The 13,528-nt window shown below is 39.9% G+C and overlaps 2 protein-coding genes across 3 annotated transcripts in view; one reads left to right on the top strand and one right to left on the bottom strand.

Moving 5' to 3' along the window:
* Positions 1-13,528, top strand: part of LOC119500191 (inactive dipeptidyl peptidase 10-like) — a 111,097-nt gene that overhangs the window by 91,308 nt on the left and 6,261 nt on the right. Inside the window, exons 8-19 of the mRNA XM_037789796.1 lie at positions 197-317; positions 893-1,047; positions 5,137-5,234; positions 5,314-5,437; positions 5,524-5,562; positions 7,084-7,191; positions 7,655-7,746; positions 7,847-7,894; positions 8,363-8,484; positions 8,980-9,027; positions 10,007-10,105; positions 12,464-12,533. Of these exons, the coding sequence (XP_037645724.1) occupies positions 197-317; positions 893-1,047; positions 5,137-5,234; positions 5,314-5,437; positions 5,524-5,562; positions 7,084-7,191; positions 7,655-7,746; positions 7,847-7,894; positions 8,363-8,484; positions 8,980-9,027; positions 10,007-10,105; positions 12,464-12,533 (1,124 nt within the window). The remainder of the gene's footprint in view (positions 1-196; positions 318-892; positions 1,048-5,136; positions 5,235-5,313; positions 5,438-5,523; positions 5,563-7,083; positions 7,192-7,654; positions 7,747-7,846; positions 7,895-8,362; positions 8,485-8,979; positions 9,028-10,006; positions 10,106-12,463; positions 12,534-13,528) is intronic.
* LOC119500190 (inactive dipeptidyl peptidase 10-like) overlaps positions 8,336-13,528 on the bottom strand; it is a 235,965-nt gene continuing 230,772 nt past the window's right edge. Inside the window, exon 27 of one of the 2 annotated variants that reach the window (XR_005209574.1) lies at positions 8,336-8,347. The gene's annotated coding sequence lies outside the window, so the exon portion shown is untranslated. Of the gene's footprint in view, positions 8,348-8,390; positions 8,402-13,528 lie in introns of those variants that run through there. The other variant, XR_005209575.1, reaches the window with a different exon arrangement.

Here is a 13,528-nt window from a genome sequence, read left to right as displayed (position 1 = left end):
CTATCGCCTCATCTCTTGTGTGATGTGCTGTAACTTCAAGACTAAAATGCATCAGAGGTGGCAGTTCCCTCTGCATAGCATTTTTCTATACAGTTATGTGTGAAAAGGTGTAGGTGTTCTGTACTACATGCTGTGCGTACACGGATGAGTTGGTGTTTTCAAATAAAAACAAAACAATTGTCTTTCTATCCCACAGATATATATATTTGAAAACAACATTTACTACCAAACGGATGTCCAGAGCAGCTCGTGGAGGCTCACGTCTTCTGGACAGGAGGGGGTCATCTACAACGGCCTCACTGACTGGCTGTACGAGGGTAAGAGAGACAACACTGAATAATAAAACCTGGCAAGATGGATCAAGTTGAAAGACAGAAGAATTGAAATGCTACCTACAGAATCTGGCCTTCCAGCCCGGTGTGGTACATCATGTAATGGTTGATGTGTGTTAGGTTAAGCATGCGTCATGTTTGTACCTATATTCAGTTATTTGTAAATGAGCTAAGACACATTGAGAACATCCCATTTGAGCATAAGGATCCAATCTAAATACTCATTCACACACCGATGTCACAGCCTTCGGGAGCAATTTGGCGTTCAGTATCTTGCCCGAGGACACCTCGACATGTGACCGGAGGAGATCGAACCACCGAACTTCCGATAAATGGACGACCCGCTCTACTTCTGAGCCACAGTCGGCCCACATTCACTGTCATTCATTTAGCCAATTATTAAACCAGTCGTTGGTTAACATCTCGACTAATATTACATATTCAGCACAAATTGAATAAAAAAAGAGATAAAAAAAGAGGAGCATAAACTAAATTTTGCAATCAATAAGCCCCACTATCCCAGCTCAGATGGTCTGATTTGTCTTCTCTTGGTTTTCCAGAGGAGGTGTTGCACACCCAGGCAGCCCACTGGTGGTCACCTGACAGCTCCAGAATGGCCTACCTCACCATCAACGATTCTCTGGTTCCTAACATGCTCCTGCCTCGCTTCACAGGCTCTCTCTACCCCAGAGGGAAGGAGTACCCTTATCCAAAGGTAAAACTTAGAGTAACATTTTAATTAACTCTCAATACAAGTGGGTTATAACCAGCAGCATAAAATTATTGTGATTGGCCCTGGTGCAAATTGTTTTCTTGGGCCCTCGCCTCAATCAAAAGCGCACACCCACTCCAGACAATTGCAAATCAGACAATTGCTATGCCGCCATGGATAGGCTCACCATGCATTCCCCATCCTGCAAACCAGCCTTAGATCAGCACCACGGACAGAAAGTGAAAGGGACAGTGCCAAATTTATCAACGCTAATTTAACAGTCTGCCTTGGACTCAGCAGCCAAATGTTCTCACAGACACAGATTTCAGTAGCTACACATTTTCCAACATATGAGACGTAACAATTACAGCACTATAGATTTAAATCCCTGATCCCACTCCATAATAACAAAAAGAAAACAGTACTCACCCATTAAAAGTTTATCCTACAGGTCTTGTGCTCCGCAAAGTCATTAACAACACTGCTCAAGAACCATGTCCTTTTTTATTGGAATGTCTTGGCCGTGAGCGACGCCTCGCCACCTGGCACGCCGTTTTGAGCTGAACTTTTGTCAGACGCCCATCTATCTCGCCTTGAAACTGCTTCAATGGACCAGGAGCGGTGATACGATACCTCCTCATTTCACTACAAAAACCTAAATAAGGTGGCAGTTGGCTGAACGGAGATCGCCAGAACGTTGAATGTTTCCTACTTGCTGTTGGCTATATTGTATTTTTGGGTCATTTCCAGTAAATATCACAATATTAAACGTGTGTTTCCTGTTGAAAAAGATCAAACAAAGAAAGATAAGTGGTTACGTCTCCAGTCTGATCTCAAGCGCACAGCTGATAGGTAGCCTATGTGTTTTGTTTACATGGCGTAATAGAAGTGCACTATAAGGGATTCAGTGTGGACACGGTGTCGGAAGGTGATTTTTGGGCCCCTGACAGCTTCTGGGCTCTGGTGCGCTGCACCGGTTGCATCGTCGATGTTTACGCCACTGGTTACAATATACATCGTTACTGCACTGATTTGGGGTATTGACTTGTTGTTAGTACAGAACGGATGAAGATTGTTCCAGTTAACAGTTCACTGTATCAGTAGAGCAGAACATTTTTTTAGCTTACTTAATACTGTACAACAACCCTTACAACTTGAGTCTACTGTAACGTGCAACTCCATTGTACCAAACCAGTGCTATGAATAATACAACTGCAGGCTCTCTGCTTTATCTTATCCATAAATGTTAGTGAATCCTTTTCTAGTTTAATTCACAGGGGCTTGCTTTCTTTGAAGAGAGATGACTGTAGGGATCTGTGGCACTGGGAGGGATAAGAATGTGATATGCTTTAGTAAGGCACCTTAACACACCTCCCTTTGATGCGGACGTTTAGCGTATCAAATGCCTCTTAGATGGGAGATGGGTTGTGGAAAACTGGTGGAATGAGGGTCACAAGGTAAAGGGCACCCTCATTTGTCGGTTCAGACTCTTAGATGGGGGTAGGGGGTTAGGATAGGAAGGCTTGTAATTAATGAAGCACTGCACTTGATGTTAGCCTTGCCCACACAGTGTGTAAAAAATGTATACACACACACACAGTGAGTCTGCTTGAGTCCTTGAGTGGGGTCAGCGGTATAACACTGGGGGACTAAATAAAGCAGAGATTTAATTGCCTTCTTCTTACTTTTGTCTTTGAGAACACTGTTGCTGTGAAGCAGTCTGACAGTCATACTACTGCTTCAGTCACTGGGGGACAAATTTGTGTTGGTATCTCACACTGAGTCGATACACAGTAAAAGTAATACCCTAGGGAGTATCCTTCATGAGTATCATGTGTCTGAATACCTCATTACTGTTAGAATCACAGTAGTATCCAGATTCACAGTAGAGCTCTGCACGGGCCAAAACCTCCAGTCTTATCCCAGACACTGTCCGACAAAGTCTGCAATTTTTGGCCGGAGACCAACACAAATCACTTTAAGCTCTCTCTGGAAACATGAACAATATGCGTATAATGCACACAAATTCATATAATGCGTGTAAAAGCATGTGATTAAAATGTGAATGCATAATATTTATAATATAATCAAAATAACAATTAATTTCACAGAGTGGCCTATGTGTGCTCTGTGGTGCAGAGGCATAATATGGGCACAAAGAAAGGAGCGAAGTTAATGAGCCATAAAAAAAGATTTTCCCGAGCCCGACCAGAATTGACTTAGCATTTTGGGGCCCCAGACCTCTAATTCACAGTGAGAAACTGAGCCATATTACAGCCTGGTACATACTGGAACACCACATTAACATCCAACCCAACCCGGTGGTGCAGTGGTTAGCACTGCCGCCTCACAGCAAGAGGGTCCCACAGTCCAAAGACATGCAGGTTAGGTTAATTGTTGACTTTAAATTGCCCGTAGGTGTGAATGTGAGCGTGAATGGTTGTTTGTCTCTATGTTTCAGCCCTGTGATAGGCTGGCGACCTGTCCAGGGTGTACCCCACCTTCGCCAAATGTCAGCTGGGATCGGCTCCAGCCCCGCCCCTGACACCCCAAATGGGATAAGCGGTTACAGATAAAGAAACAAAGATCTTTTCCTAAACCCAACCAAGTAAAGCTAAACACTAAGTAAACCTAATGGATTACCAAAAATTATTAAACTATTTTCAACATACAATCAAAGTGCCTCGGATGCTTTTCAGACTGTCAACCTATAACATGGACTTCCACTAAAAGTAAGCTGGACAGTCTTACTCGACCACCTACTCTTGAAGAGCACTGGGTTTTTTACACCAATATTACCAAGACTTAAGTTTTTTGACCCAGTGCAGCACTCCCTATTTTTCTTTACTGTGAATAAACCCACTTTGGATTTTATTAAAAAAAAATACATTGTATGCATGTAACGAGCAGAAACTGACACGCCGTCCCTGACTCGCCGTCCCTGACTCGCCGTCCCTGACTCGCCGTCACTGACACGCCGTCCCTGACACGCCGTCCCTGACACGCCGTCCCTGACACGCCGTCCCTGACATGTCCAAAACTGATGCTTGAGAGGGGTACCTAGAGCATCATAGTTTTAAGACCAAGCATCATCATATTTGACGAGTTGGGAGTGACAATGTGTTGCATAAACACATAAATTAAGAAAGCATTTTTGGCAAGTATCCCTCTAATTTGGGCATTCAAAAATATTTTAGAATGAATTCGTATTTACAATTTTACAGTTAAATCATATTAAAGGTGACAATGCATTTGTTGTAAATATGTCAACCTTTGTTTTTCCACTCCGGCACCCTCAGTGTTTATCAAGTTAACCAACTTCAGATTTCTTTATTTGTGTACAGCTCTCTGAAAAGGACCCTTCCCTCATATTTCCATGAACAGTATTCCTGTAATCAACAATTCCACTACTATTCGACTCAAAATAACTACAAACTCAGACCTCCTATGTGTCGAACATCTCTGTTACAGTCTGGTTTAATTTAAAATCTAAACAATGGTTACCAATGGTTACATGTAGTATATTAGTGGTAATAGCAGTAGTATTAGCAGGTTTCAGATGTGTTTGTTCCATCAGATTTCTTACCTGTCATCTAATATGCAGCAAGTGGCACCAGTAGAACAGAATAGAGATATTCCAAGAAGCTATTATACCTCCAAAAGAGCAGAAAGTGAAGGATTGGAAAAGACAGGAATAGTAACCAATAAAGATAAGCGAGAATAAATGTGGAAGAGATACTGTCATCCGTGTGATCGGTTATATTGTATTTCTTGAGATTTCCCTTGTCACATAGACTAATGAGCTCTATTTTTGAGGGAGGTTTAAGCGAAGGAAAACGGCTGACTTGCCCCAGGGCCTGTGCAGTATACAGCAACACAGTTTATTTTCTATTTGTTTCATATTCTCATTATATTCTCTGTTAAAGTCTTACTGGCATTGTTTAGTAAAGCAGCACATAATAGAAAACAAGTTCAGCACGTTGCTCAGTGCTTATTGTTGTCGCTAGAGTGCATTCAGTACATCACGGATATTACATCCAATTTGATTAGGCCTGTGAATGTAATTGTTCATTTGTACTGTTTTTATTCCAGATGGGACAAATCAATCCCACCGTCAGACTCTATGTCGTCACTCTAGACGGCAGCTCCGTAACAAATGAACTGAGACCTCCTGACAGTTTTGAAAAAAGGTATGATTTGAACACATTTTGAATAATTATATGTTTTATTGTTTGCTCACTACTTACTAGTACTATTTGTTTTCCCTAGCGAGTACTACATCACCATGGTGAAATGGGTGACACATGACAGGCTGACTGTGCGTTGGGTGAATCGAGCTCAAAACACCTCAATACTTTCACTGTGTGATGCCATAAGTGGTGATTGCACCAAGGTAAGAGGGTTATTGTTGATGATTCTATAGTCTTCTACAATGAATTTAGAGAAGTGTTATGTGCTGACTTGTTCTTTCCAACTCAGAAACACGTGACGACATCAGAGAAGTGGCTTGATCGTCAGGTGAGTGTTTCAGTCCAGAGAGGCTTCATTATCTTCATTTGTAAGCCTATCAATATCTTAGACTGTAAATAAGAAGTGGACGTAGTAACCGTGACGTCACCCATTGGTTTGTGGACTGCTGTTTTGAAGTCTTGAGTTTGGCATTTTGGCCGTTCCATCTTGGTTTTTGGTGGTCGTCTTGTGAGATGGTAAAGGTTAGGCATTGATCTCAAATGGTTAAGGTTCAAATTAAATCTTCACACATTTACGCAACTTGGGGGTTACCTAAATACGACCGTTTTTGGCCGTCGACATCTTGTTTTTTAAATTAATAAATTTATTTATTTATTTATTTATTATTCTATCTTTTTTTTTTTTTAAACCAGAAGTGACATGAGAAGGTAGAGCTAAGTACAACCGAATGCTGAATAAGGCTTTTTCAGGCAACCAAAATGTTACAATTAACTTCATGAAGAGAAAACACACTGTGAAAGGGTTAAAGACGAAAACATGGACAACACCGTGTTAGCAACCTGTCAATCATAAGGCAGTCACACCCTAAAACATTCCGTGCTTTATCATCTATAAATGAACATCATGCTGTATTGAAGAAGACTTCAAACGAGCAATTGAGACCATAAACTCATGTTTACAATGTTTACTGAGGTAATAAATCAAGTGAGAAGTAGGCTCATTTTCTCATAGACTTCTATACAATCAGACTTATTTTTGCAACCAAAGGAGTCGCCCCCTGCTGGCTATTAGAAAGAATGCAAGTTTAAGGCACTACCACATCGGATTCACTTTTCAGAACCGCAGGTTGATGATGCGATTAATACATTGTTTAAGGAACACTGTTCCTTTTCATATGAAAGCAGGTAATATATAATATAATCTGAAATAATAGCCACATAGACAGGCCAAGACAGGCCAATTATTAATAAGAGGCAGGCAACAAACATTACAAAGGGATGGAATTACTTGTACCCTCAAAAAAACAGCAACATAGAAGTGATAGTAAATACTTAGTGAATAAAAACACTGGTGTTGTTGACTGAATTTATCAAAACAAGTAAACATGGATGAATGCTGAATTGAAGCTTTAACTGTAAACAACATCAACAGCATTTTATAATTGGACCAGATCAGAAAACAGGAAGGCTTCTTCTTCTTCTATGAAACATTTTACTTGTACAGTGAAACAGGAGAAATTAGAAATAAAGACATGTCTGTAATATAGGCCTGTTTCTAATAAAGGTCTCTCGCTGCTACAGAAAAATACTTCTGAAATTCTTGCAGGCTACCAATGCTACAGACCAACCTGTTGGCTTTTTCAACTCTGAACTTGAAACTATCAGCCAAAATATGTTTTACATGAGAAAAGCCTCTCATCCATGTTTTATGTAACCAACTAATACAGTCAATGCACATAACTTTATCGGTTGTGTTTCTGTTTTTTTCCTGCTCTAAGTACTACATGGCTACTGACTGCTACTAACTATTAATGGCATTGTCTATGTTGCTGTTTGTCTCTTTTCCCAGAATGAGGAGCCAATATTTTCCAAGGATTGCACAACATTCTTCATCACAATGCCCTTAAAACACGGTGATCGTGGGACATTCAACCACATCACCATGATCTCTAACCAAGTAAAACTATTACTATTACTACTACATTTTTTTGATATAATTAATACATTTAGGTAGGTGCTTTTGCTGTTTAAATGAAATGTCTTGTGTCTGTGTGTTTTTTCTTTTAGTCCTCTTATCTGTCCTAAGGCCCTTCCAATTATTCATAGTGCTCATATGATTCCATTTTGAAGTTCTATAATTTTAAATTGCAGTCTAGCTACATTTCCTGAAACACCAGACAATTAAGAATACATTCAGTTGAATAAATTAAGGAGAGCGTTGTACAGTAGATGCACTGGAGGCACTGTGTCAGATTAATTCAGTTTCTGTAGAGATAATAACTGGAACAAAAGTTTTAGACTGAAAGTCAGGGAAAAACCTCAACACCAGTGCATCCATTTAAGACCATGTAGGGTATGTGAGGTCATGTTAACATGCTTTGTCTGCTCTGTTCTGTTGTATGCTTTAATGTGCTTCCCAGTCTGAAGGTCAAGAGGTCAACGTCCGCCACCTGACCTCAGGAAGCTGGGAAGTCTTTCAAATTCTGGCCTATGATGAGAGCACAAACTCAGTGTAAGCATGAGTCATTGACACCATACAGTATTAACACCATGTAATGTGATCTACAATACAATTATAACTCTGTAATAACAGGTTAAATTATGGTTTTCAGTTATTTCCTGAGTACAGAAGGAGGCTCAACACAACGACAGTTGTACAGGTACGCCTGTTTGCATCCTTGCAGAGTGAGTGAGATCGACACCACTCTCGTGTCTGTACAGTCTCATGGCAGTCTCACTAAAATCGTATGTGTTGTATTATAGAGAACAGAATGGTTTTGATTATGTATCCTTGGCCATATTAACAACATTTAATGGCTATATCCATACAAGTGAGTCACGTAGCTTGATAGTCAGGTTTCCATCCGAATGTAATGCAAATTTTAACCAAATTCCTAGCAAATTTGCAAAAGAATATGCTGCATTTTCTATCAACTACTATTATGTAAATATTAGGAGTCTAATCGGCTGAACTACAGTGTTAATATCTATTAATTACTACATTTTATTTTGGTACATTTTTCTTTGATTTTGTCTTTTGCCTGGAGGCTAGAAACATAATGAGTGTATCTCAGAAGTTGTAAATGCGCTGAACTTCTTTTGTCCTCACACACCTTTTGCTCAAACAGAGTCTCCGCCGTGGATCCGTTTCATAAAGAGTGCCTCACCTGCTCTCTCTTCAAATCAAAATACACCTACTACGACACCATCCTCAGCCCAAACTGTCAACATGTTCTTCTCAACTGCAGAGGTAACACCTCATTATGACCAAGACAGCAACATCATATCCGAGTATGAATTTAATTCATCAGCACTTTTTAGCACCTCCATTTCTGCCATTTCACATATCGACGTGGCTCTAAAATGTTGTCAAAAAGGTTATTTTCATTATTGAATAACCTTTGTATCTTAATTATATTCAATTTGAAAGTTCTGGATCTTAATCGTCCATGTTAGTTGAGTCATTGCAAAAGATGGATTTATTAAACATTAAAAACAAGGGCTACTACACACTGATATATGTATTTGAACTAAATATGTACTTTTCCAGTACAAGTGAGTGAGTCTGCTGTATGTAAGAGCTCATAGGACAAACAGAACTGGACCATTAAATGAAAATAGTTAGTTGTCAGCCTGTAACGACATCAAGTATTGCAAGATTTGGAGAACCTTTTTTTTTTTTGTCCCTTATGGTATAATGGGTGATAAAGTTGCATTTACTGACCTAAAGTATTTTCCCCTCCAGGTCCTGGAATACCCCAAACTACTCTTCACAGACTAAATGATATGAACAGTAAGTAAAAACTGAACCAATTTACTATTTAGACTCTTTCACTCAATTGCATCAGGTATATTTATTCATTGTGTTTGGGTAGAAGCAGATTTCCTGAGTGTGAGTGTGCCTGAAAAGTGCATTAATCGATCAACTCATTTTTGTAGATTAAATCACTAAAATCAGGGGTCATCAAGCCAAAATTCAATAATCAGAGATATACTTAGGACTAAAAAACTGGACATGAGGATGCAATTAAGGTTAAGGCATGAAGTACTTGAAGCGTTACATCAGAGGCACTCAGAGCAGAGTCTGGGGAGACTATAATCTTCCTCCACTTCTACAGGCTCGCAGAATGAGGGATCTTGATTATTCCACTCTTATCGTATCACATTTTGAGAAACATGCTCTTTGATATTGATTTGGTGAAATTTCAAAGTGCACTGTCTTACAGTTTCTTGACTCATGTGTCTTTAAAGGACCAGTGTGTAGGATTTAGTGACATCTAGCGGTAGGTTGCAGGTTGCAACCAACTGAATACCCCTCAGTTCACCCCTCCGTTTCCAAGTGTGTTGGAGAACTTCCGGTAATGAAACATGTGAAAGGTTTGTCTGTTCTGGGCTACTGTAGAAACATGGCGGGCGAGGTGAAGAGGACCCGCTCCCTATGTAGATATGAAGGGCTCATTCTAAGCTAACGAAAAACATAATGATTCTCAGTTTCAGGTGATTATACACTAATGAACAGTTCTGAATACTATATTCCATTTCTGCCAGTAGATCCCGCTAAATCCTACACACTGGTCCTTTAAATGTGACTGCTGTTTGTTTGATAATGTACTTGAACAGAGTTTTGATCATTTTCGAACAGTTTATAGCCAAGCAGGACATTGAAATGAATGAGTTATATAGGGGTTTTGTCTAGTCATTGTTGTATTTGTTGCAGGTACGACTTTTCTTCTAACTAAAGTCAATCTTCTTCTTTCCCTGTCTTCTAACAGAGCACAAGACGGTGGAGATGAACACAGTATTAAGACATGCACTGATAAACAGGACAATACCCAAGTGGGAAAGAAGAACTGTACAAATCAACAACTTTGGTATGACGTTGCAATCATCTTTTAACTGTGCCATGTTTACAACAACCAACTTTTTTTTTAGTTTGGCCCATGTCCCATCCGCTAACATGGAGGCGGCGGGCTTTATGACCTATACTGCAGCCAGCCACCAGGGGGAGATTGAGATGTTTTGGCTTCACTTTTTGGGAGCTGTCATGTCGTCCATCTTTATATACAGTCTATGGTTCAGCCTCACAGAGCTTCTACCATGACTGTAGACTGTTAAAGGGGAACTACGCTCATTTTCAAAATTCATACATGTTATTCCTATGGTCTAAGACAGTTAAAAAATATTGCTAAACATGAACAACTCTTTCCCAAATCCAAAAACTAGAGTGCTATAACTCAAATTTGTTCCATGAATTGGGAAAGATGCAAATGATTAATTTAGGTGGTGTTCCCCTTTAAGCGTTGATCATATATGGACATGTACAGCTGCAGACTTGCTTCTATACATACTACAATCTGGGCCTGCATATGCAGACATGCACACTATAAAACATGATGGCAACCTCCTGACAGGAAGAAGAAGAGCTCCTTTGTTTGTTGTATTTCGTATAACAGCATAAAGACGTCAAAAAAACATAACAGTGTGTTTGACTACTTAACAACAAAAGGAGCAAGGATGTACACTAGTACACTTTGGAATGTAAACAAAAAAAAGGATTAGGAATTCATGGCCAAGAAATCAGCATTCTCCACGAGAACTCTAGCTGGGGAAATCAGGTTTCTCTACTCTACCCAAATTATGAATAATGAGTTTTTTTGTTAACATGGTGTGAAAGAAATGGTTACCGCAGTCAGCCCAATTGTAACCTGTTTACTTAAGTGCATGTAAATGCACTGCTAGTAGTGATAGTGGTGATGGTTTCCAGCATAATACGTGACTGTCAGACATGCAAATTCAGGATAAACACAACTGAGCCAACAGGTGCAGAGCTTTTTGAGCTGATTATGAACCAGACCTGGAATCAGAGGTGACAGCTCACCATATGGCTTCCTTTCTCTAATCTGTGTTCACTATTAGAGACAATGTGAAACATATTAAAGGGCTTTTGAGTAGAAACACAGTCAGATGGGAGCCCTGAAATCAAAAGCTGAACGCACACAGGCTTATTTGTCACATGAATTGCCGTGTTTGCTCCAGGTTTATTTCGGGTGTTTAACGATTTTCATAGAACCTGTGTGATTCTTTGTCATTCAGGTCACGGTGCACATACAGTCGTAGTCAAAGGCAGTGTAGCCCTAAAGACAAAACACTGATTTAAGCTTCATCCTCAGTTCTTGAATCCTTTATTGGGTCTGAGAAGTAATATGCTCACTTCTCCTGTACTGACAGTGCTGTCCTGACATATTTGTCCTGCTGGTTCACACCAGTTAACACCTCTTACAACGATACCATGACTGCCTTCTCACCTCAACGACTCTCACGTCACATCATTGTGTGAATAACTCGCATATCTAGGGGTTTTCTTGTGTGAATCAACTTTCTGCTATGATATACTATAGACTATGTTAAACCTTAAAGCTTCAGTAGGCAGAACGTTTTTGGCATCATTGGGCAAATATTCCATAATAACCTTCCATAATAACCAATCACAGGTCACTTTGGAAAGACAGCGTTCCTATTGGCTGTTCATTCAATGGAGGCAGCTGTCAATCATTCGTGAACTCCGAACAAACAGTCAAACTAGTTACTGTAATACCTATTTCTCACCTCAAATATTTTCAGAAACATCTCGTAGTCTACTGTTTAGCTGTAAAATTAGAAAGTTTGTGACCCATCAGCCATGTTGAGAAAAGTTGAGGAAATACCAAGCATCGCCCACCAGCCGAAGTACAGCCAATAGGAACGCTTAATAGGAACGCTCTCTCTGTGATTGGCCAAAGTCTTCCGTCACAGGCTAGATTTTTTAAAGCCTGAAAACAGAGCCATGAGGAGGTGCAGAAGTCTAGTTTCCTCTCAGAACACTTGAATTACAATATGCTGAAAGGTTATTATGGAATTTTTGCCCAGTGATGCCAAAAATATACTGCCTACTGCCACTTTAACTGGTGCTAAACCGTTCAAACTACCAACTCAGGAAAAACAATTTACTTTGTAACTTGTCCCGTCTGTTCTTTACTATGATTGATTATTACTTTCATGACTGATGAAACTACTGTGTTGACCTGACCATGCACTGAAGGACACATGTACATGCAGTGTGTGACGAAATCCCCATTGTGACTCATCTTCACCATCAAACGCAATCTGGATTGAATGTTAAATGTATTAAACTGTATATGTATATGAGTAAAAATTACATAATGTTAATATCATGAATTTCTGTTTTGCAGTACTTCGTCTGGAGTTAACTGTCCCAATAGGTTTTGACGAAGCAAAGGAGCACCCACTTTTACTGATTCTGTATGTCATTTTATTTTCAAATACATTGTTAAACAATGCAGAATAATTTCATTCAATAATGTATTAAATGAAGACGCTAAGAAACAAATGCTTGGAATTTAAGCTGAGGTTCCCAACCTGGGGGTCAGGACCCCCACAAGGGGTCGCAAGAGACATTTAAAGGGTCATGTGGTGATGAGTTCTGTCTATAATCTTTACTTTTTTTCTTGTAAACTATTTCTTAAGGACTCTAAAAACTATTCAAATAACACAAGGAAAACAATCAGCCAATGGTTGAACCGGCTTACTGCTGGCAAATATTTGCAACCAATGCCGAGCGGCTGCAAGAAGCCATTGTTTTGTTTTAAGGGGTCACAATCCGAAAAGGTTGGGAACCACTGCCCTCAACTGTTTTCCACATGAACCATTAAGTTTATTCAGTCTGCATTCGAAACCGCCGACTACATACTACTGAGGAACGCAGTATGCAGTATACAGTACATACTGCGTTCCTCGGTAGTATGCAGTATGAAACAGTTAAAACGATTTATTTTGCAGTATGCTAGGCCTGGCTTTAGCCTTTTAAACAAGCTCTTAAAGCACTGGACAAAAAAACAAACTTGTACCACTATTGCAATATTATCGAAAAATATAACTTATACAGCCTACCGACTAACTTATACTACTAAATACTGCATGGTTTAGCTCCACCACCCCTTAAACAATATATTCTAACAGCTCGTGGTGAAATAAGACAAACAGGATCATCAACGAGGGGAGACGATAAAACATTACTCGACAAAATTTACTGAAACTGCTTTTTCAGTTACAGCAACAAAACAGTGGAATGATATCCCTACAGATGTTACAGTAATGTAAAAAAGGTCATGTTGCCTCAGCAGGTATCTCTCTGCCCCGTCACAAGCAGCTCTTTCCCTCTCCTCTCTGCTGCTCTGTAGACGGTCTGTGAGCGTGACTGATCGGCTCTCCAGCGAGCTACGCCCGTGGGTGATTGT

Source organism: Sebastes umbrosus, chromosome 13, assembly GCF_015220745.1.
Source record: "Sebastes umbrosus isolate fSebUmb1 chromosome 13, fSebUmb1.pri, whole genome shotgun sequence".
Taxonomy (NCBI): Eukaryota; Metazoa; Chordata; class Actinopteri; order Perciformes; family Sebastidae; genus Sebastes; species Sebastes umbrosus.
The sequence above is the reverse complement of the archived record's forward strand: the minus strand, read 5'-3'. Positions and strand labels throughout refer to the sequence as shown.